The following is a 24,535-nucleotide window of genomic DNA, read 5'->3' on the forward strand; positions in this document are numbered from 1 at the left end:
TGTTTTTTTTTATTGTGTTTGGGGTGAGGCTTGCAATTGTAAATCATACTGTAAATCATATTCTGCAGTCCTAGTGTGTGTGTTTGTGTGTGTAAGGGAGTTATATAAGGATATAGTGAATTCTCTAATGTCGGTAAGATGTGTATGACATATCAGTCATGATGTATGTATGATGTAGTATACATTAGTATGGACAAAGTGGCCCAAGTGGAAACTGTATTAATGGCCAGATAGAAGGTTTTGAGTTCAGAGCTCACTTGTTTGGCATCTAACTTCTTATAGGTGTTATATTCTCTGTGGTAGTAGATGAAAAATGTAGTAGAACTCTAGTACAATGTAATCAATGGTGACAATGATTAATGCATCTGACCATGTTGGGATGGAGGAGTGAGTTTTGTCTGTTGTTGTTTTTTTGAGGTGGAGGGTTCAGGCTATGTAGGGGCCTCACTGTTTATGAATAATTTGATTTAAGAGAGTAAATGGAGCTGACTGGTCTTGAAAAAAAAGTGTAATAATACTTAAAATGTTTTTATTTTACTTTACGTCAGTATGAAAAGAAACATATGCAGTTACTTAAGAAACACATTTGTGAGTTAAATATGGCCACATGGGAATTTGGAGGCCTTCCAGTTCCAGACCTGAACAATAGCTTGAGGCAAGACTTCATTAAAGTCATGAGCCATGGATCTACAGGAAACATGCAACAATTTCCCATTCCAAAGCAATAAAACAGCTTTAGACTTCAAACAAAACTCTTCAGGTCTCAAAAGGGGGCATTTTCCCACATACTTGTGTTGTCTGGGCAAAACTTTAAAAAAAAAAAATTAACCACAAAATATAAGGTTATAAAACATGGGCATCACTTCCCCCAATTGCATTAACTAGAGGCTACAGGTGTGAATCAAACAGCCAACACCTGATACTTAAGAGCTAGCACTCACTGTGCTTTGTCACTGAGTATTTTCTGCCACCCATCAGTAGGAACACAAACATTTAAGGATGGGTCAGATTAGGATATAGGATTGGACTTGACATGAAGCTGAATCATTGCTGCTGCCCAGAACAAGCTTTAGTTGAATTTGGATTAACTTGATTTCAGCCTTCTCCTGCCGTATGTGAATTATCAGAAAGGAGGTTGGGTGTCCTGAGAATGGATTGAACTGGTGACTTGCCTATGAGAAATCAAGTAGTGTTGGATTGCCAATAAAATAATAAGGTTGTGAGTTGGATCCCATGTCCACCAACTGCCACTGTTGGGCCCCTGAGCAAGGCCCTTAACCCTCAGTTGTATAAAAATGAGATAAAGTAAGTCACTCAGGATAAGAGTGTCTGACAAATGCTGACTGTATTGTATCGGTAATACAAAACCTTTACATTGAGAGGCTAGAATAACTATGCCAGATTTTTATTGATGCAAGTAATAACATTATTTTACTGTCTATTCTTTCTAGTTGTGACTTTCTAGGTGTGTATGTGTCTGTGGAATATTAGCTGGGCCTTGAAATGTAGAAATGTAATGTCATGTTGACCCTCTAAAGGCAGATTCATTCATAAACAATACAAATATACAGTAGTAGACTATTGTTATACCCATCTTACTTAAATATGTTCATCCCTCTGGCACAAGGTGGAGAAAGCAGTGTCAGGTTTGACAGCTTTGTAAATGTATAAGGATGCATTAAAACAACATTCGTCATTATACCTACATCAGGAGTATCACATGGCCATTACGGTATGCCTGTGGTCTAAACGTTTATCCACAAAGGACTGCTGTGGCTGTAGATTTTCCTTCCACCGAAGCAGAAGCCACACCTGATTCCATTTGTTTGATCAGATGATCTTGGTCTTAAGTGAGCTGGTAGGTGAGACTTCTGTTTGGCATGAAAGAAAGAATGCAACCACACACCATTAATTTGTGGAAAAGCCATTTATCACCATCACTTGTTTATTTATTGTTTAGTCATTCAATCATTCTTCAGTTACTTTAGAGTAGCATGTGATAGAAGACAAATCTCAATAGCACACTTTAAGAGTTTAGATACGTCTTTTGTGCTCTGCCATGATTCTTCATCTCATGATAATGAATACTCATGAACTAAAGAACCATGCAATATATTTTAATTATTTATACATGCTATAAATCAAAGATTACATTTGTTTACATAATGTATATTTCACCATGAAGGTATCATTGCTATTACACAAAATGTATTATACCGGTGTTGCCAAGGCCAGAAAGTAAAAAGAAAGAGTAGTGTTCAAACAGTTTTCCCCTCAAATGTGCAGATTAAGGTTATAAGCTGACATACACCTTTCAAAATCTGCATAATGTTAATAATTTAAAAACATAATTCAAAAATAATTTAGTACAGCCCTTAATAAGCTATTTCACATATTAGATATTTACATATAGTCCACAAGGCACAATAAAAACTTTGAAAGAAAATGTAAACAAATTAACCAGTTTTCAAGTTTACATGTTTGACTTTTAATACTGTTGTTGTTACCTGAATGATCAACAACTAAACATTACCTGATTCTCAAGAAGTCAATATGACACATTAAGAGACAGGATGTGTAAACTTTTGAAAGGATTTTTTTTTATTTAGTACTGCCCTTCAGAAACTACATAAAATATTTACATACTTTCCAGAAGACAAAAAAGCTATTTACATTGATTATCCTGTTCAGAAATTTACACCCCTGGATCTTTTTTTTTTTTTTACAATAAAAAAAATACATCTAAATTATTAGATGCAACATAAATTTCCTAGGAATTAAAATACATTACATATAAACATCAAATATTACAGACTATTATATAACCCACATTATTCTGCTCCATTATTTTTTTCAAGTATTGTCCAAAAAAAATAAACAAACAGAAATAAGGTACAGCGGGCTTGTTTTATTGCCTAAAATAACTCAGTGTGAAAAGACTGACGTGTTGGAAAGTGACGCTGGCACACCGAAAGAAAGATGACTATCCTAGCCTGGTCAGGAGCAGGCATGCACAAAGATAAAGCATGTCAGATGCAATTGCTGAAGACATAGCCATGACATCACTCCACACAGAGTTTTTTTTCCCAAGGCAACAGCCAAGCAGTGCAGTAGGCAAATAGGGAATGATGGTAAACTCCCACACTGAACTGGGGTGCACTGAGCACACACTGCCGGCTCATCAGGGCCGATGATGTCAACCTCTTCTCATAGAGAGCCGCCGAGAGGCAAACAAAGTTGCACTTGGACCCTGGGAGAGAAGAGAAAAACATGGGAAGTTAATGAGACTCTCACATCACAGGTCTAAGCTTTTAGGGGCTCTTTAAACATGTCAGTCAGGCCAAGAGGTTGGGGCAAGAAGCCATGGTGAATTGGTTGAGGGTTTTTTTTTTTTTTTTGTAAACCATAGAAACATAGCATTTTGGATAGCAATAGAATTTTGAGGGAGAGAGGTAGACAACATTACTGACAAAATTTATATATAAAAAAATGTAAAGCAGTACATTGAGGATATAATAATTGAAATTCATAACTAAATATTAGGAGGTACTACAGTACATGCAACATAAAGCATAACTATTATTTAAGAAGAAATGTATCGTGTTAAGTCTACAGTTCATGGTGGGATCTCATCTTCCTATTGTGACTGATCTTGAATAGATTTTTATTGAGAGAGAAATAAGAAAAAGAAGAGTGTAATGGTGAAACTAAGTATGACTATATGCAACAAAGCTTGTAATAGAAATAGATTTATAGTATTTTGTCAATATCCTTTCATGTTTACTAAATGGGGATTCCCAAATAAAAATTGTTTACTGTAAAAATGAAATAATTTCAGGATACTAAATACTTTACATCAGTAGTGAATGTAGTTTACCGTTCCATTGCTTTTGAGTTGACAAACTACAATGCACTGATGAAATGTAGAGAATTACATTCACTTCTGATATTTACATTCACTTAAAGTTCATTCATATCTGTTTTCAAGAGTGTACACACAATCCGCACATATATACAGTATATCATAGAACTGTACTTGGAAGCATATAGCATAAGAGGCAAGTGCTGTGCTTGGTGTGGCTCTTTGTCCTCTTTTGCCCTCTGCTGGCTGTCACACGTATTTAAAGTAAATGGCAATAACACGTCTGTTATCATAATACTACATAAAATAGTTGGCCTTGGCCTGTTTGGTAGAATAAAACTCACTGTACTTTCTATATGTGGTCTGTCACTATGTTAGAAAATGACATTAATGTAAATGAATGGCTTATTTAAATCACTGATTTGACTGAAACCTAACCTTATCTTGAAGATGACTCTTAAGTGGTACAACGTGATACATGCATATATGTATAGGGGAATGTTCTGTTCTTATTCGCTGTCTCGTACAGTTCACGTGTTAATATCTCAGCAACTCACGAGCCATTACGCGCCTCTCCCTCTCTCCCTGTTTCTCTTTCTCTCCCACTTCCTCCCTCCCTCTCTCCCCCTCCAACCCACTCTCTCCCTCTCTCCCTTCCACTCTCTCCCTCTTTCCCTCCCCCTCCCCCACACCCACTCCCTCCCTCTCCCTCTTTCTCTCTCTCCCTCTCCCTCTCTACCACTCTCTTCCTCCTTTTCTCTCTCCCGCTTTCTCTAAATAAATAAATAAATAAATAAATAAAATGGTCATTGAATCTCACACAGAATGTTCTTGATTTGCCGCAGTGTTGAGCGCATTGATACAGCGGTTCTCTAAGCACAACTTTTATCGAGTTCCTCCGCCGCCCTAAACCCAATATATTTTCTTTTGTAAATTAAAACTCGATTTGTTCTTGCAGCCTTACACAATTCACCATAAACATGGACATGCTATTTTATAACTAAGGAAATTTCTTAGTTTTTCTCCTGCATCTCCTTTTAATTGGACAAATATGGACCTAGATTTTGTTTAAAAAAAAAAGTAAAAAGTAGTCCCGCCCTCTTCCGCCATTTTGTTATAGACCATTGTTATAGCATCGTGATGGTAAACAAAAAATAAGCCCTAGAATAGTCGATTTTCACAAATCCTGCAGTTATATTTGAACCTGGATGAACACGGGTTAGCAGACTAACATTGGTAACTGGCTAGAAAAAGGAGAAAGAAGAAGCTGCTCGGCTGTATTTGGTTTAACGTTACAGCACATTGAAAGTGTTGTATTTAATGCTGTAAATAGGCTTTCGATGCTGCTGGATTAAATATTTAAACAGATATTGAATATTTATTTGAGCTAGTAGCTTGTTTATTGTCACCCTGACGACCAGAGGACAGATGGCGAGCTCTGTGGGAAACGTGGCCGACAGCACAGGTAAACTGGACATCATCATGTATGTCTAACGACCTAGTAAATACATTTCACCTCTACTGACTGATTTTATTGGAATCCAGCAGAAGATACAGACATTTATTTTCAGAAATGGTATGTATTTATTGTAAACGCTGTTAATTCCGGTTTGTGTTGACGTCACGTGACGCAGATTGTTCGTTCTGATTGGCCACATGGATTTACACGTTGGATGCTCTGTATAAACAGGTTTGAAATGTATTTTCTTGTGCAGAAGTATAGTTCATTAGTGAACGTCGATGTTTATATTGTATTCGTGGTTACAGTGATAATGAAGTTCTATTCTGTGATGTTAATTAGGAAAACATGCTTTTCTTTAACGTATATGCACGTTTTGTCTTATGTGCAATACTTTTAGCTGCAAAGCGATATTTTCTAGGCTTATCTAAGTGAATAGATAAAGCTGAAAGATATTAGTGACTGTAAAGTGGTAGTGGGAGAGAGTGTAGCAAGACAGCATAGGATGGTGGTGTGTAGGATGACTGATGGTTTGTAAGACGAAGAGGTCAAAGATGGAGAAGAAAACCAAGTGGTGGTAGCTGAAAAAGGAGGAACGTTGTGAGGAATTTAGACAGAAGTTGAGGCAGGCTCTGGGTGGTCAGGTAGTGCTGCCAGATGACATCTGTGTGTGTCATCTGGAATACAAGGAGTTACAGCGCAGCTTGAAGAGGGAGGTGTCTAAGGCCAAGCAGAAGGCATATGACGAGTTGTACACTAGGTTAGACACTAGAGAAGGAGAGAAGGACTTGTACAGGTTAGCTAGGCAGAGGGATCGAGATGGGAAGGATGTGCAGCAAGTTAGATTTATAAAGGATATAGATGGAAGGGTGTTCACAAGTGAGGAGAGTGTTTATTCTTTATTCTTATACTGGACAGTTGCATAAAGCATTTCACTGCATATCGTACCCTGTATGTATGTGTATGTGACAAGTAAAAAATTTGATTTTGATTTTGTACAGAGGAGATGGAAGGAATACTTTGAGGAGCTGATGAATGAGGAAAATGAGAGGGGGGAAAAAAGAGTACTGTAGAAGGGGTGAACTCTGTGGAACAGAAAGTAGATAAGATTAAAAAGGATGAAGTCAGGAAGGCTTTGAAGAGGATGAAAAGTGGAAAGGCAGTTGGTCCTGATGACATCCCGTTAGAGGTCTGGAAGTGTCTAGGAGAGGCATCAGTGGAATTTTTAACTAGTTTGTTCAACAGGGTTTTAGAGAGTGAGAGGATGCCTGAGGAAGGGAGAAGTGTGTTTGTAGTAGTAGTAGCAGTAGTAGTAGTAGCCTTTATTGTCACTGGTCACAGGTACCTTGAAATTAGTGCCGATCTTTAAGAATAAGGGTGACGTGCAGAGTTGCAGTAACTATAGGGGGATAAAGGTGATGAGCCATACAATGAAGCTGTGGGAAAGAGTAGTGGAAGCTAGGTTAAGGAAGGTAGTGGAAATTTGTGAGCAGTAGTATGGCTTCATGCCCAGAAAGAGCACAACAGCTGCAATTTTTGCTCTGAGAATTTTGATGTAGTATAGGGATGGTCAGAGGGAGTTGCACTGTGTGTTTGTAGACTTTGAGAAAGAGTGTGACAGTGTGCCAAGAGAAGAGCTGTGGTACTGTATGAGGAAGTTAGGAGTAGCAGAGAAGTATGTCAGAGTGGAACAGTGGTGAGGTGTGCTGTAGGTCAGAGGAGTTCAATGTGGAGGTGGGACTGCATCAGGGATTGGCTCTGAGCCCCTTCCTGTTTGCTATAGTGATGGACCAGTTGACAGGAGTCTCCTTGGACGATGATATTTGCAGATGACATTGTGATATGTAGTGAGAGCAGGTGGAGGAAAACCTGGTGGAGGTTTGCGCTGGAGAGAAGAGGAATGAAAGTCAATCGTAGTAAGACTGAGTACATGTGTGTGAATGAAAGGGAGGGAAGTGGAACAGTAAAGTTACAGGGTGAAGAGGTGAAGAAGGTACAGGAGTTTAAGTAAGTACTTGGGGTCAACAGTCCAGAGTAATGGAGAGAGTGGGAAAGAGGTAAAGAAGCGAGTGCAGGCAGGTTGGAATGGGTGGAGAAAGGTGTCAGGAGTTCTGTGTGATAGGAAAATATCAGCGAGAATCAAGGGGAAGGTGTACAGGACAGTGGTGAGACCGGCCATGCTGTATGGTTTAGAGACAGTCTCATTGAAGAAGAGACAGGATTCAAAGCTAGAGGTAGTTGAGCTGAAGATGTTGAGGTTCTCTTTGGGAGTGACAGGATTAGGAACGAGTACTTCAGAGGGACAGCTCATGTTGGACGAGTTGGGGAGGCCAGATTAAGATGGTTTGGACATGTTCAGAGGAGGGAGAGTGAGTATATTGGTAGGAGAATGTTGGACATGGAGCTGCCAGGCAGGAGGCAAAGAGGAAGGCCAAAGAGGATGTATATGGATGTAATTAATGAGGATATGAAGCTAGTGGGTGCAAGTGTTGAGGATGCAGAAGATAGGGATAGGTGGAGAGAGATGATTCGCTGTGGCGACCCCTGAAGGGAAAAGCCGAAAGAAGAAGAAGATCTAAGTGAAAAGATACAGTGTACAGTATGTATAAATAAAATAAAGATTGTGCTGATGATACTGTATGAATATACAAAGGGGAAGGGTATTAAAAGGTAAGTCATCAGTAAATAGCTGCTGGATTACTGATCAGAAGGTCATGGGTTCAAATCCCAGGACCACCAAGCTGTCACTGCTAGGCCCCTGAGCAAGGCCCTTAAACTTGCAAGCGTTCGGTTGTAAAAATTGTACGTCACTCTGGAGAAATTTGTCTGCTAAATGACAGAAATGTAAATGTAAATAACTCAGCTTATTGACCTGCCTACTCCACAGACCACGGTTTTGTTTTTCCCTTCTGGTGGTCGATGTTGGTTATATTATTATTATTTGTCACATTTCTATACCCGCTGGTATTTAATCAAAATGAAAGTATAAACCACTAAAACACGTCTTATACCCTACTGCAGAAAACTTTAACATGGGTGTTTGGATGAGACGTATGCAAATACAAACTTCTTAAATATTTGTTTTTCTTTGTTTTTCTTCAGATGGGTATAGTGGAGTTGATTATTGACTTTAAACTTTCTTTGGTATCACTAATGTTTCCTTTTCTTGTCAAGTTCATTCTCATATCACCTCCCTCCATAACTGCATCTTGTTTATTTGAAGGATGAGTTTAGTATTTGAAGTCGTCCTGACGTGGAGATCGAAGATTTTTGGAAGAAGAACACAATGTGCAAACTGTAACATATGAGCAAGCTATAAAACAAGAAGATCTGTCTGAATTCATCCATTAAATTCTTTTCCAATTAAGATATTTTTTCAAATCTTATTTTTCACTTCTGTGAATGAGTTTCTCTGAATGATACTTTTTAATACAAACATAATTTCTCTAAAGTTAATAAAACTTTACTACCTTGAGAGACTCAGTCATTATTAGCATGTTTTTGACTCCTATATTTCATGAGCATGATAGTTATGTCATCTCTGTTCTTATCATTTTATTTTTGCCTCATTTCCATTATTGCTAACATCTTGTTTTCCCCCTCCTTTCGGGTTGTGTTGGTGCAACAGAACCAACAAAACATATTCTTTCCTTCCAAGGGTTGGCTGAACTGGCACACCGCGAGTATCAGTCGGGCGATTTTGAGGCGGCAGAGCGCCACTGCATGCAGCTGTGGCGGCAAGAGCCGGACAATACTGGGGTTCTGCTGCTGCTTTCTTCTATCCACTTCCAGTGTCGCAGGCTTGACAGGTAAGACATTCTTGGTGTACTGGTTTCCTCTCCATGAGGCACAGCTGAACTGTTTTTTCCCTGTTTGGGCTGAGAGACAAGGCAGCCTTCTGCTCTTTTATAAGCATCTATCTTTACTTGCTGCAGTGATTTCCAACTGTTCTTTACATTAAAAGGGACCTTACATTTTCCATTGAATTCAAGTTACATGCGTTGCCATACCAACACTGCAGGGCAGCATAACTTTTGAATAGACTGAATGTTGGTCTTGCTGGGGATATTTTAGTGGTGCTTTCAGTTTGGTCTGTTGGATCTTTTATGTTGAAGCCTGTTACATCTTTTAAACGTGATTCTTGTTGTTTATTGTTGCACCAATGTTTGGCTTTCGGTTTATTTTTTTGGACTTTTTCCTGGAACACAGGTCTGCTCACTTCAGCACTCTGGCCATCAAGCAGAATCCCATGCTTGCTGAGGCCTATTCCAACCTGGGCAATGTATTTAAGGAGCGTGGTCAGTTGCAGGAGGCGATTGAACATTATCGTCATGCGTTGCGCCTCAAGCCGGACTTCATCGATGGCTACATCAACCTGGCAGCAGCTTTGGTTGCAGCAGGAGACATGGAGGGTGCTGTTCAGGCTTATGTATCTGCTCTCCAGTACAACCCGGTAAGGAATAGTAATGCATATTTAATCCAAATTAATTATGGTTAGCAGCTATAGAATTAAAATAAAATTCTAATAAATATATATTTTTTTTAATTGTTGCAGGATCTGTATTGTGTACGCAGTGATTTGGGCAACCTACTTAAAGCTCTTGGGCGTTTGGAAGAGGCAAAGGTCTGTTTTGACATTTCAACGTGTGCATGGTGTCCAGTTTTTTTTTGTTTGTTTGTTTGTTTTTTTGTTTTGTTTTTTCAGTTTTGTTTTTTCTTTAGATATTAGTTAATTTGGAGTTCCTTCGTAGATTTTTTTTGTTTTTTTAAATGCTGTTCTTTGGAAGTGAGTGCTTCCCTGACCCCAAACAAGCACTAAGACCTTCTTCTTTCTAGACAAGTGGTGCTTTCTACTCTTTTCTTCTCCATACCTTTACACATGTTCTTCATATCTGCCCCATGCCACCACTTAATTTACTGTTCAGCAGACCTGGCAGTACAGCTAGTGTAGAAGGGCAACAATGCTATCGATGCACCTTCCAGTACCGTACCATCACGCTGCTCTTATGTAAGACCTGAAAGACCAGCCACTATATCTACTGTTAGAGGGAACTCTTTATAGTACATTTTCATTATTATTATTACTATTATCTTTCCCCCAAGTTTGTTTGTTTATTTTTATTTATTTATTTATTTATTTATTTATTTATTTATTTATTTATTTATTTTATATTACATGATGATAAGCTTAGAGTACCCACATTTTCTCCATTGCTGTCCTGTTGCCCTCTCTCACTCTTTCTGCTTTGCTGTCTTTAAACTCTGTGCTGCCTTCTGAGCTGCTTTCTCAGTCAGTACCCCTTCAAACAGGAAGAAAGGCTGGGTCCTTTTGTCTCTTACCAAAGGGGAATTTTTAAACAGACATTGTTATGCTATGCTTTTTTCATTAGAGTTATGGAGGGATTATGCTGGCTCGGTCTTGAACAAAACACAATGGATTTGATATGAAGTTAGTGATATTTGCTATGCTGAAAATAAGATGGCTTCCAACCCAATGATATTTTTCATTAATTTTGTCAAAAGTGAATTTTTTTTTATTCAAAAAATATTCACATCTCATTTTGGATATCATTCCTGGTATTCTACCAACAAAGGAAAAGGCCTTACTTGCCCTTAACTAGACCACTGTGTTTTGGATTAATTGTAGATTTGTGGGATATTAAAGCTACAGAGAAATTTCTCTGCATGTCAGTTAGAAGCCCTCTTATTTGTTGCCTCAGGGGGGAGGAGTGGGGAGGAGCACCAGGGTTTCAGCACCCCTCCATGTCAGCTCTGTCGCTCCGACCCCCCGCGCGCTAGCCCAGGGCCCGTGGTGTGTGCGCGCACAGAGCTGCTTGCCTGACCTTCCAGCCAAGCTTACTGATGCCCTTTATGGGCTCCACAGTGTTTGTCAATAACCAGGCTACTCCGTATTTTAGCGCTCTTTTTTCACATAGATTGGCTCAAAAGCATCTGGGAGGTTTAGGGGGTATAATGCAGTGATTATACACTGTGATGGTAGCCCTGGCCTGAGCCAGGCAGGCAGCTCCCTATCTGCACTCCACTGCAAGCATCATATGCGATGATAGAGAGAAAGAATTACACGCGCAGCACAAGCATTGACCTCTTTTATTTCAGAGCTGAGGATTCATCTAGATACAAATCATTAAACCACAGACTTTTTTTCTTTACCTATTGGGCAGGATTCAAGAAGGCAGGACAGGATAAAGCAAGCCATGTTAAAAAACAACAAAAAAAAAATTAAAGAAAATAAAGAAAATGATGTCAGGAATAATTTTTCACTTTTGTGTTGCCATTAATGCTATGATTAATATTTATTACTAAGGACATGTTTTCAGTTCATTTGGGGAAGATCAAGCCAGTTAGCCTCCCTCCTTTTACTTCCTTTAAACAGTATGAATAAACATTTTGAATGAAATGTAACACAAAGCCTTTCTTCTCTCCCATCCTGTCATAAGCATTTTCTTATCACTTTAAAATTTAAATTGCTTTAAATAGCACGATTGAAATTTGAGTAGAATATCTTACTTTTTTATTCTTTTGTTTCTGGATTTTTTTATATCCAGATAAAAAGAAAGTATTGATTGTCAACTTTTACTAATGCTCTTGTTTTCTTATTTTGTCTCTTTTGGTTTCTTCCACCACTGATATTGTTATTTAGAAGGTTTCAGGTGGGTGACACTTTTCCTGCGTAGGTGCGGTCCGGCGGAAAGGAACACTAGGGCAGCATCAGTCCTCTCCTCTTCTTCCAGCTGCGGCCGCTACCCCCAGACAAAGTCCCAAAATATGGTAACGGGTTTGTAACTGCCAGCAAAAAAAAAAATAACAGCAAAAAGCCTACATGCCTGAGTTCTTCTGTATTGTGGCTACCTTTGAGGAAATGAAAACAACAGAGAACTAAAAATTTTTGAAATTTTTTTAAGTTGAAATAAAACTTCTCTGTACACCTTAACATCGCCCAACACAGTAATTAAAAGAAATATGGATTGGATGCAGTAAGCAAACAAAAACACAGTAAGAATCCTGTAACTCTTACTTGTTAATTATTTTCTTCCTACTGCTTTGGTTTATAATTTTTTTTTCCTCTTGATTTGGAGTTGCAGTGTTCTGCTGAGCCGATGATGCGCTGTGAGTCTGCAGCGACGCATGGGTTGCGCAGCGAGAAAACGCCATCTATTGCGATTCAAACGCGCCTGCAAACAACAAATGCTCCCCTCTCCCCTTTTCGGTTGGATCTGTCTGGTGATCTCAGGTGTACCTGAGGCATTAGATGTGGTTTGTGCTCTGAGCTGGCATTAGCGCAGCGAAAAGTGGCGAGCAAATACAGTGCGACCACGGCGTGGCACAACACAATGGCTGCCCGTGTGGCTATTTTTGCGCCTGCATTACAGGGACCTTCACCTACACTCTGCACAGGCATTTAAGGTTGTGACCACAGTCAGGCTAAATCTGTCAGGGTTTTTGTATCAATTTGTTTTTCATTGGTATCCTTTGCTTTATTCACTTTATATCGAGGCTCAGTTTCTATGTATTATAGTGTCTCATCCTGTATCTTCCAATAATGAGACCATAACTGAAAAATGTCAGTCAGAGTGAAGGTGCTGGTCATTTTGCGCAGCGCAGGAAAAAGCATGCAGCTTAGCGCAGCAGTATGACGCGCATGCGAGCCCACGCTGTAGACTCACTTTTTGCTTTATGGAGTACGGACACTAACTCTGTTTTTTCTCTTCCCTTTTTTTCCTCCTTTTTATTCAATCTCTTTTTTCAACCCCACATCTCCTCTGTCTGCTCTATTACTCCTTTCCATCCCTCTTTTTCTGTTGTTTTCATGGTTAACCTAATCAAAGGCCTGCTACCTGAAGGCAATTGAGACTCAGCCAAACTTTGCCGTGGCATGGAGCAACCTGGGCTGCGTGTTCAATGCTCAGGGAGAGATCTGGCTAGCCATTCATCATTTTGAGAAGGTTAGTATGCTTCCAATTCAGAAGTAATTGCACCTTGGTTCAATTAAAGCAACTGTAATTTAGTTTTTTTTTTTTTTGTTTGTTTGTTTGCTTTTGTAGGCAGTAACCTTGGATCCAAATTTTTTGGATGCCTACATAAACTTAGGCAACGTGCTTAAAGAAGCCCGCATCTTTGACAGGTAAAGGTTCATTTTTATTCACCCTGTTGTAACATCATGCTTCAGTACACCATTTGGTTGAGTTTAAATTTACAGCAATTGTGTTTCTTACAGAGCTGTTGCTGGTTATCTGCGAGCCCTCAGTCTGAGCCCCAACCATGCTGTAGTCCATGGGAACTTGGCCTGCGTGTACTACGAGCAGGGTCTGATAGACTTGGCCATTGACACCTATAGACGTGCTATTGAGCTCCAGCCTCACTTCCCTGATGCTTATTGCAATCTTGCCAATGCTCTTAAGGAAAAGGGCAATGTAAGAAAATGTCTTTGTACAGTGCCACATTATGTTTTTCTGATTTATATGCTGTCTTCACAAGGTATTATTTTTGCAGAGGTAGAGAAGCAGCTAAATTTTTCTATAACGTTAACATCCACCCCTTTACTTTTTTGTAATTACACAAATTGAAACTTCAGATTAGAGTTCAGTAAGAATTTAGAAAGTTAGAGCAGTCTCTAACAGACAGTTTCTGTGACTCAGAGTGTGGAGATGTACTTATGACTGTGGCTTATATTCAGAACCAGACTGGACACGCTTAATATTACTGTTTCCCTTAAAAACACCAGTACCGTTAGTATGTCAGCATAGTAAATGAAGTCATTTCAGCATGATGTCGTATGAGTTTTCTTTCAGAAATGGGAATATCTTGGAATATTAGAAAATTCATCACAGTGAATAATTCAAAGTTTCTATGTAATGTTTAAGACTAAACTGTCTGTCATAGGTGTCAGAGGCTGAGGAATGTTACAACACAGCACTGCGTCTTTGCCCCACACATGCTGACTCGCTCAATAACCTGGCCAACATCAAACGGGAGCAAGGCAACATTGAAGAGGCTGTCCAGCTGTACAGGAAAGCTCTTGAGGTTGGGGCTCTTAACATCCTCTTTGTAGCTATTTACTCATGACCCTTTTCTGAAGCAGATTTCTAAAGTGTGTGTGTGTGTGTGTGTGTGTGTGTGTGTGTGTGTGTGTGTGTGTGTGTGTGTGTGTGTGTGTGTGTGTGTGTGTGTGTGTGAATAGGTGTTCCCCGAGTTTGCTGCAGCCCACTCCAACCTTGCCAGTGTCCTTCAACAACAGGGCAAGCTGCAAGAAGCCCTCATGCATTACAAAGAAGCCATCAGGCAAGCTGTTATCTTTGCTCAATAATTGAGAAGCTTATGTTGGATTTATAGTTTTTTAAGCATTTTATTTTGCCATGTACATCTACAGGATCAGCCCCACCTTTGCTGATGCTTACTCCAACATGGGGAACACACTAAAGGAGATGCAGGATGTGCAGGGGGCGCTGCAATGTTATACACGTGCTATTCAGATCAACCCTGCATTTGCAGATGCTCATAGTAACTTGGCCTCAATACACAAGGTAATTTCTTAATACTGACTGAAAAACTAATTTCTTTGTTTTTTCCTATTCAAGAGTGAATCTCTAAAAACCACCAGTGTAGTAGTTTACAAATAAAAGTATTGAAGTATATATGAACTTTTGCTGCTGGGTAATAAGCACTGTGTCATGCAATGTGCATTTTGGCCCACAGGACTCTGGGAATATTCCGGAAGCAATTGCATCTTACCGCACAGCATTGAAACTCAAACCTGACTTCCCAGATGCTTACTGCAATCTTGCTCACTGCCTGCAGGTAGGCTTGTTAAATATCAACCCCGTTAATTAAATTTCTTTTTTTTGTTTGTATGCACACTGATATTTTATTGTTTTTAAGAGGGTAGTTTTTATGAGTACAATTCTTTACATTTTTGTTGATGCACATTTTATTGTTAGCCGTAGCATATATTTTGCAGCATTGCAGTACCTTTGTTTATCACTTGGTTAAACTTATATTATTGCATTTCTGTTGCTTTAAATGGTTTATTTAAATAGTAAATAGTCACAAAAATGACTGCTTGTGCTATTTCATACACAGATGATTTCAGCAGACAATATTTCTAAATTGGTCCCATCTGCAGGATAAATTCAACTACAGAAACAAAATATTTAAAATTACGGCTAATTTTATTTGTCACATACATAAACATACATGGTATGATATGTAGTGAAATGTGTTTAACGACTGTTCAATGACGAATGTTCCGTGTTGTGGAAAGAGAAGGTGCAATTAAAAGATAAATAAGGAAAGAAAAAATAAACAACGAACATAGATCTGTGAATATTAAAAAATGAGGATAAATACAAAAAGTAAGAATTAAACAGATCTGTGCAATGAATGGTGTGGGAACATATAACATATTTCAGGTACTTGAAGCCAGTAAAATGCTGTTCTTGCCATCCCTACAAAAGGGAATGTCTCATTTATTTTCTCTGTGAAATTTGAATATTATCTGAAAATAATTGAGTGTAATATGATCCAAAACAAGCAACAGATGTTATTTACTCTTCAGGTACCAGTTTTAATGCTTACAGTTGGTGATTATTGTCATGAGGTTTTAAATGTTGTTCTTTCCAGATTGTGTGTGACTGGACCGATTACGATGAGCGCATGAAGAAGTTGGTTAGCATTGTGGCTGACCAGTTGGAAAAGAACCGTCTGCCTTCAGTTCATCCTCATCACAGCATGTTGTATCCTCTTTCCCATGGCTTCCGCAAAGCCATTGCTGAGAGGCATGGCAACCTCTGCCTAGATAAGGTAGTTATATCACACTTTTGTGTCTTTAAATGCTTTGCTGTGTTTTCTGTCTGAAACCTAAAACCGTCTAGAGCATGTGTATCAAACTCAAATTCACAGTGGGCCAAAATATAAAACTGATAAAGTCATGGGCCAAACTGAATATTTATTGAAAAATTAACTGCAACTGCTATGTAATGTTCAACCTTTTTCATATGGAAACAAACTTTAGTTTTACTTGAACACAGGATTTGGTACAACCAGAGCTTTATATTAGAAACACATGAGAAATTTAATTTGAAATAAAAGACCCATCAGTGGTGTTCATTTCTTATTTAAATAAATAAAATAAATTATGCCTCTCATTGTATCATTTTCAGTTCCTTTTTGAAGTGGATCTTTTTCAAAACCAACAACAAAACAACCAAAAAAAATAATTTCATTCAATGAAAAACTTTTCGACTATTAACAGTTCATGTCTAGGAGTAGAAAAAGTGCATAAAGAAAACATGTATTCAGTTTGCTACACTCTGATTTACATCGCACATTGATCTGCACATTGACTCTAGCCTTTTATCTGGGCACACGATGTCGCAAACTTTGTCCATACACCTTTTGACAAACTCTCCCTCGTTAAAGGGCCGGGCAGATTTTGCGTCTCTGCTGCCACAATAACGCTTTACAGCCTTTACAGCAGCTTCACTTTTTGATTTTGCTTTCATGAACATAGTCTGCCAGGAAACCAGACTTTTTTCATCTCCTCCGCCTTCTGGAGCTTCTTCCAGCTCCTTATACTTCTCATAATGTTTGGTTTCATAGTGTCTTCTTATGTAATATTCTTTCGTTACAGACACGTTAGCTCCATTAGCACACAAGACAACAGGTCTGTCCTTTATATTCATGAACAGATAGTCTGCCTCCCATCTGTCTTGAAAGCTCCTATTGTCCATCTTTCGTTTAGCCGTTTTTGTGGAGGGTGGAATTAACGTGCCTGATGTGACTGTAGCATGATTAACAGAGAATGAGGGGCGCTTGCTGTTCGTGACTACGTGTCAATACAGTGGCAAGGCATTCTGGGATTTGCAGTATTAGCAGAGCATGCGGCTAGCCAGCTGTAATGCACATTTGATATGAACTCGTGGCCCAAATATAATTACACCCCTGGTCTAGAGCAATGAATAGATAGTACTTAATCTAATTATTTGACTCCCATTAAATGACCACATCTTATGACTGGCTTTTAGATCAATGCTCTTCATAAACCTGCCTATGAGCATCCTAAGGACCTGAAAGCAAGTGGAGGGCGTTTGCGTGTTGGCTACATCAGCTCGGACTTTGGCAACCACCCCACCTCCCATCTCATGCAGTCCATTCCTGGCATGCATAACTCAGAGAAGTTTGAGGTGAGTTTATTAACTTATATGCGTGGTTTCTATTAGTTGTGAATGTATTTGTGGTCAAACCATGCTAACCTGGTTCAATTTTCAGGTGTTCTGCTATGCCCTCAGTCCTGATGATGGCACTAACTTCCGAGTGAAAGTGATGGCTGAGGCTCATCACTTCACTGATCTCTCCCAGGTCAGAACATGCAATGATAAAATCAGATTTGAATTTGTTCCTGATTTTCCATGAAGGATAAAGTTGCTCACATTCCTGTGTTATTGTTATTGAATAAGATTCCCTGCAATGGCAAGGCTGCAGACAGGATTCACCAAGATGGAATTCACATCCTAGTCAACATGAATGGCTATACCAAGGGTGCCCGCAATGAGCTGTTTGCCTTGCGTCCAGCTCCCATTCAGGTAAAAATAAAGAAACTGGCAGTAATAATATACTTACCATGTATGTATTTAAAGGTTTTGGTGAATAAATGGATTTCTCATCAGGTGATGTGGCTTGGCTACCCGGGCACCAGTGGAGCTCCCTTCATGGACTACATTGTTACCGATAAGGAGACATCTACAGCTGAGCTGGCTGAGCAGTATTCTGAGAAGATGGCCTACATGCCTAATAGTTTCTTTATTGGGGATCATGCTAACATGTTCCCACACCTTAAGGCAAGTGAAAGTTTATGGATTTTTGTAACTGCTTTAATTATATGCAATGTCTTATGTAAAGGGAACATTTCTGAGCATTTGTGTTTATGATTCTCAGAAAAAGGCTATGATTGACTTCAAGTCCAATGGACACATTTTTGACAATCGCATCATACTGAATGGAATTGATCTCAAAGCCTTTTTAGACAGCCTACCTGATGTCAAGGCCATCAAAGTAAGTGAGGAACATCTAGAAAACATTGTGCCTTATTGCCTTTTAAGGTGACTCCTTTGATAATATGAGATTTTTTCCAGATGGAGTGTGATAGCCAGGAGTCCACAGATAATAACGGAACCCTCTCCATGCCAGTCATCCCAATGAACACGGCTGCTGAGGCCATTATAAACATGATCAACCAAGGCCAGATCCAAGTCACCATCAATAGTTTCACAGTCAGCAATGGCTTAGCAACCACTCAGGTACTTTCTAATAAATGTCTACACTAACTATACTAAATACAATGTTTGAAAACATACTGCCTTAGGAATCTGCTTTCGGCATTGGGATGTTGCTATTGGGTTTCTTACCAGCTTCCAGTGTTTTATGGAACTGTCATTTGCCTTTGTGTCTTTGCATGTCATGGTCATCTATAACCTGTATAGTCTGTGTTGCACTATTTCCCCTCTTCCAAAAGATCAATAACAAGGCTGCCACAGGAGAAGAGGTCCCTAGAACAATTGTGGTGACCACACGCTCTCAGTATGGTTTGCCTGAGGACTCCATTGTTTACTGTAACTTCAATCAACTATACAAGATTGACCCTCCGACTCTGCAGATGTGGGCTAATGTAAGCACAGCCAGGCAGAATTCTTGGGAAATCTTTATTCTTTTGTGTGTCACTAGTACAAATGTAGGTAAATTGCTCTTTCTTTCTCTTTGTTATTTCAGATTCTGAAACGTGTGCCAAACAGCGTTCTCTGGTTGTTGCGCTTCCCAGCTGTGGGTGAGCCCAACATCCAGCAGTATGCCCAGAACATGGGTCTGCCTGCCAGCCGTATCATCTTCTCCCCTGTTGCCCCTAAAGAGGAGCATGTGAGACGTGGGCAGCTGGCTGATGTCTGCCTTGACACTCCTCTCTGCAATGGCCACACTACTGGCATGGATGTGCTCTGGGCTGGCACCCCAATGGTCACAATGCCAGGTCTGTGTAATGTACATTTACAACACAAGAGGTTGAAATCAGAGAAAACTGTGTTAAAAAATGTAATCCCAAATATAATTTGGAAATAAATGCATTGTTTGTTTTGGCTTTTTTTTTTAAATTGTTCCCAGTCTGCAGGAACTCTGTTGACTTTGACCATTTCCTGTTTCTCTATTTGATGCATTTAGGTGAGACACTTGCCTCCCGCATTGCTGCCTCTCAGCTGACTTGTCTTGGCTGCCCTGAGCTCATTGCACAGAGTCGCCAGGAATACGAAGATGTGGCTGTTAAGCTCGGCACAGACATGGAATTGTAAGTCACCAACTAATTGATAACAACTTTATGTAGTTATATTTTAAATAGGACACAAAGAAATTAATAACAGTAAACTGTTCAATACAGTGATTTTGTTTTCTATTGTATGTAGGGGCTTATTTCTTATTTCTCAACTTGTAATGTTTCCTGCTGCTTGTAATGTCGTCATGCCGGGGAAGAGAGATTTTAGAGATTTTTTTATTTTTCAAAAGGCACAGTTAGGCTGAAACCTAAATGATGATTATTCAATCTCTCAACTTATACAAAATGGCATTTTTCTCTAACTACAGATGTACTACTTTCCTATATTCATTTCTTCAAATGTGCATCCTTGGTTATTATTTCTATATTTTTACTATACTATGTAAAGTAAAACTATATGACCTTACAGTCCAACCTTAAAGCGCACACACACACCAGTCCTCAGTGCTTGAGCCACTCTGGTGCTGTGTGTGTAATGCTCTCTTTTTGATTAACGTTTCAACACTTCACCATTTCAGTCCTTTAGAATATCTCAGAAAATCAGTTTTTGATGATATAAATAATAATTCTTTAATTCCTAGCTAGTTTCTACTTACTCTGGTATCTCCTACAGGTGTTTTAAGTGTGCTACAAATGTCCTCTCTTTTGTTTTCTCCGGCAGCTTGAAGAAGGTACGATCCCGCGTATGGAAGCAGCGTATCTGCAGCCCACTTTTCAACACCAAGCAGTACACAATAGAATTGGAGCGTCTCTACCTTCAGATGTGGGAGCACCATGCAGGAGGTGCCAAACCTGAACATCTGGTGAAGATGCAACTGCTTGACAGTGAAAGTGCCTGAGCTGCCCCCTGTCCCCTCCACAAGTTACCAAACAATCACTCTTCTTCATTTTTCTCAGTGACAGAGACTCCATAGAGCCTGCTGTTGAGCACCATCAACATGATCTGACTCTTCAGCCACAGATTTAATTTCTTGGAGCCAGCGAGGACTGTGTGATGATTGATTCTCCTTCACTGAGACTCCTTTCTCCCAGAAATCCCAATGGCATTTGCTTCACTTCCGCTGCTTCTCTGTTCTGCTTGGGTGTAAACTTTTGAAGACAAAGCAATCATATTTCAAATTGTGACCTTCGTGTGTTTAGATGAAGGTTGTTTTTTTTGTTTTTGTTTTTTTTTTAGATGAAGTATCAGAGGAACACTTTAGTATGTTAAAATTACTGATAGCTTTAACATACTAACATGAATATTTGCCTTTTTAGTTAGCAGAAATGTTTCTTTATGTATTTTAGTCTGTTCATCATCATGACCTGGAATATATAAGTGAATTGCAATGATTCTCCTATGCTTTATTTTATTTTCATGAAACATGTCCAGAATGTCTATGGAGAACTAGTATGAAGACCTCCTCACTGCAGATCTGATAATATGAGCATAAACTTCATCCTAAATGCCAGTTTGTTTTATTATTTTTACCAGAAAGGTTTGAGGTAAGTTTGTCATTTTGTACAGTCTTCATATCAGTCAATTTATTTATGCTTTGTAAATGAAGTTTCAAGTCCTCTTACAAAAGCTGAAATAATAAAGAAATGTGGCAAACTCTATAAACACTGCCTTTGAATAATTTTAATTCAGGACTATTAAAAGTATAAAGTGCTGACAATGTTATTCAGTAGTCCTTGTGCATGCTGTTTTTAATCTAGCTATGATGGTATTGAGTTTGGTGCAAACATAAACCAAAAAAGAATTGTCCTTGAGCTGATTCTGGCCTTGTTAGCATTTAAAAGCTGTACAACATTATCTTGTCAATGAGGAGCATCAAAATTGTTTGAAAAGAAAAACTTAAATTGTTTAAAAAAAAAAGTTTAAGCAAAGAATCACAAATGTATAGTAATTACTCAAGACCTATGGGAAAGAGTTTCATTTACAGACTTTTTTTTAAGAACTTTTTTGTATTACAAGTCAAGTTTATAGTAATTTAGCATGTTCACTAATATCACACTAACATAAATGATGTACTATGGCAAAATTAGTTGTGGTGCACAGAAATGCATCTCGGAATGGCCTGATCACCTTCAGGAGGATGGACTGGGTGGTGAAATGGTGTAATGAATGTTTTCTAAAAACACAAGCTTGTTAAAACCATTTGCAGTTGGTTACTTGCCTCAGACCAAGGAGGTCAGAGCCTATAACGGTTAGAGTAATGCCGAGCTGGATCAGTGTATCTATAAAGAAAGACAACGATCAGAAAAGATAAAAACTCAGGCTTGGTTTTTAATGATATTTCTTGGCTTGTCTGAGCATGATCTATTTGACCATTGTCCCCTTCAGAGCCAGGAGCCATCTAGAGTTGGGATTTATAAGTTGCATTTCTATGCACTCAGTCACGGGTCATGGGACCTTCAAATGCAAGATTACCCAAAACATACAGCTAGAAACACCCAAGAATGTCCAAGAACAAAACATTGGACTATTCTGAAGTAGCCTTTTATAAGCTCTGATCTATATCACAGTGAACATCTGTGAAAAGAGTTGAACCATGCAGTCTGGAGAATGAACCCTTCAAACCTAAGACAACTGGAGCAGTTTACTCACAAGGAGTGGGCCAAAATACCTGTCAACAGGTGCAGAATTCTCTTTGGGAGTTAGGGAAATTGCTGGATTGCAGTGATCACTTCAAAAGGTTGTGCAACAAATTATTAAGTTAAGGGTATCATAATGTTTCATTTGTTTCATTAGTTTTTGTTTTTTAATGCTTCTGTTAAACCCCAATTCAAAACCAGATTTGTCTGATTTTCATTAGTCAGCTTTCAGTAAATTTTTATCTATTATTAATTTTGTCAGTATACATTTTTCAGTGACCATTGTGGGTTTTTTCTTTAATGTAAAGTTACCAACAATTTTGTCCACATATGGTATGGTTGCTCTACCCAATGGGATTTTTCCTTTGCTCTCCAAGGTCTAGAAAATGGTCTACCTGTTCATACAATCTAAGTGTCATACATAAACATTTCTTTTGGCCTTGTAACCCTCTGAGACCTTATCTCCTCTGTGACTATTTCATTCTCTACATGACTTCTGTTTCTAACACATTCCTCCTGATCCCAGGCTGGAGTCACTGACCCTGTATTTTGGCTTTGCTGGATCGCACTCTCCTGTTTAAACTCATAGACCTGGTGCTCTTGTTGGTCAGACCTACTCACTGGGTAGAACTCACAAGCAGGTGGGCAGAGGTCACAGTGGTTCCGTAATGCTAAAGGAACATAGTCACTACACTCATTTGTAGCAGGGTAGCAGGTTCAAGGTAGATTCCTCCATGTCTGAGGTTCCTGTCTTAGGGCATTCCTCTGTCTGGTACATTGTCTTGTCACTGGTTCCTCTAAGGGCAATTCATTAACAATTCATTATCCAATAAGTGGTTGAGGTGAGGAACACACAATGTCTTACCTCCTGTCTCTGACTGGACCTTGTACAATGGGCCATCTCTGAGTGTGCTTTCTTCTCCCAATAAGCATGTAATTTCCCTGGACTGCCTTGCTCAGACAGATTCCTAACAAGAACTTGGTCACCTGTTTGAAGGATGGTGCCTATACCAGCATAGTATTTTTTTTTTCCTTTGGAGGAAGAATTTTGGCTGTTTGGAAGTGCAATCATATTAGCTTGTCTCATTCTTGATTCTTTACTTATGTGCAAAGACCTGGGGGTTTGAATACCCAGGTTCCTTTGTCAGGTTGAGCAGTATGTCGACAGGCAAACATGGAGAAATGGAGAGTAACCAGTCCCTTCATGGCTGGTGCAATTTGGGCCAAGTGTTCTTTCCAGTCACTCTTCTTTTCTTCCTCCAGGGTGCACAAGGAAGGAGTGTCTGGTGTCGTCTCTCTACTGGGTTGCCTTGTGTGTAGTATGGAGTGGTTTGTGAGTGTGCAATCCCTGACAGCTGTTGCATTCAAAGCAGGCAATAAAGCCTTGGAAAACTTGGCAGTCTTACCAGATATATCCTTCGTTGGATATGTCTGATGAAATGGTCCATGAGAATGAGAATATACTCATAACCACCTTTACTGGGCTAAAGGTGAAATCTACACTCACAAGAAATGGATCCCATTGGTGCCCTTTGATGGACATGATAATGCTTTAGCTTAATGCAGGGACATGTTAAACTCCTTAATGTGTTTCTGCATAAAGGGTCATTATGCAGCATTTTCGGCATGCTGGTTTTAAACTTTTGGGGAAGTGCCAGTTGTTTGCATTGTTGTTTGTGCCAGTTGTTTGCATTGTCCAGTTACTTGGTACAGTATCCAATCCTCCACTTCCAGTCTATTTCATTTATTGTTTTCTTTTGTAGCTGATACTTGTCATGTTTGTTGGGTTTTTCCACTCTGAGCCATCTTGATATTTTCAGGGGTGATCCTGGAGAAAGAACTCATTGAAGGGTCCTTCTTATGAATATGTTGCAATTTGGCTAGGCACAGAGCATAACTTTGTTGGAAGTGTCTGTGTGCAGGACAAATGGCAGTTCAGAATCTGGGTAAGCTAGTATCGGTGGGCTGGTTATCACCTCCACAAACTTGGTTGTTAATTAAGAACTTAATGTTCTGTGTCATCCAAGTAATAGCGGTTCGGGAGGGTAGCTTTCCTTTATCACTCTTTCTTGGATTGCCTTTATGTCGCTGCAAGGCCTGGGTGGTCTGACTGCCAGGTTTTGCAAGACCAGAAAAGTCTTGGATGAATGATCCTTACTTTTCAATGCTCTCACAGCTTCCAAGTCTTGAGAGTCTATTTATATTCCCTCCCGTCACCAAGAGGCCAACATACCTTTACTTTTAAAGAGCTCACATTTTTTTTGGACAGACATTTACTCCATGTTTTCAGGCAGCCATATTCCTT

The 24,535-nt window shown here is 39.2% G+C and overlaps 1 protein-coding gene and 1 long non-coding RNA gene across 4 annotated transcripts; one reads left to right on the top strand and one right to left on the bottom strand.

Moving 5' to 3' along the window:
• Positions 1-2,576: 2,576 nt before the first annotated feature.
• LOC125139191 lies at positions 2,577-4,943 on the bottom strand. Its single transcript, XR_007138283.1, has 2 exons — positions 4,683-4,943; positions 2,577-3,250 (listed from the first exon to the last, which is right to left on the bottom strand). It is a non-coding gene; the product is annotated as an uncharacterized LOC125139191 (long non-coding RNA).
• A 31-nt stretch (positions 4,944-4,974) lies between these two features.
• On the top strand, positions 4,975-21,252 carry LOC113647733 (UDP-N-acetylglucosamine--peptide N-acetylglucosaminyltransferase 110 kDa subunit). Of its 3 annotated transcripts, none has more exons than XM_047802295.1 (22): positions 4,975-5,327; positions 8,950-9,130; positions 9,531-9,774; positions 9,877-9,945; positions 13,169-13,285; positions 13,385-13,464; positions 13,558-13,753; positions 14,223-14,363; positions 14,521-14,621; positions 14,710-14,863; positions 15,036-15,137; positions 15,960-16,139; positions 17,363-17,521; positions 17,607-17,696; positions 17,795-17,920; positions 18,005-18,175; positions 18,273-18,389; positions 18,470-18,634; positions 18,850-19,002; positions 19,104-19,356; positions 19,545-19,668; positions 20,315-21,252. In XM_047802295.1, the coding sequence occupies exons 1-22, from the start codon at positions 5,291-5,293 to the stop codon at positions 20,490-20,492; spliced, it is 3,138 nt and encodes a 1,045-aa protein (XP_047658251.1). In that variant the 5' UTR covers positions 4,975-5,290; the 3' UTR covers positions 20,493-21,252. The 3 variants fall into 3 exon arrangements, with proteins under 3 accessions (XP_047658251.1, XP_027010425.2, XP_047658252.1); XM_027154624.2 differs by having other exon boundaries at positions 8,980-9,130; XM_047802296.1 differs by lacking the exons at positions 4,975-5,327; positions 8,950-9,130; positions 9,531-9,774; positions 9,877-9,945 and adding an exon at positions 10,088-12,110.
• Positions 21,253-24,535: the final 3,283 nt, after the last annotated feature.

This window comes from Tachysurus fulvidraco, chromosome 17 (assembly GCF_022655615.1).
Source record: "Tachysurus fulvidraco isolate hzauxx_2018 chromosome 17, HZAU_PFXX_2.0, whole genome shotgun sequence".
Taxonomy (NCBI): Eukaryota; Metazoa; Chordata; class Actinopteri; order Siluriformes; family Bagridae; genus Tachysurus; species Tachysurus fulvidraco.

What these genes read in the sequence shown, in the direction of transcription:
- LOC113647733 (XM_047802295.1), top strand. Translation starts at nt 5,291, where the DNA reads ATGGCGAGCTCTGTGGGAAACGTGGCCGACAGCACAG. An exon ending in AAACGTGGCCGACAGCACAG is followed by an intron (nt 5,328 to 8,949) that starts GTAAACTGGACA and finishes TTGGTGCAACAG; the next exon opens with AACCAACAAAACATATTCTT. An exon ending in ACTTCACTGATCTCTCCCAG is followed by an intron (nt 17,697 to 17,794) that starts GTCAGAACATGC and finishes TTATTGAATAAG; the next exon opens with ATTCCCTGCAATGGCAAGGC.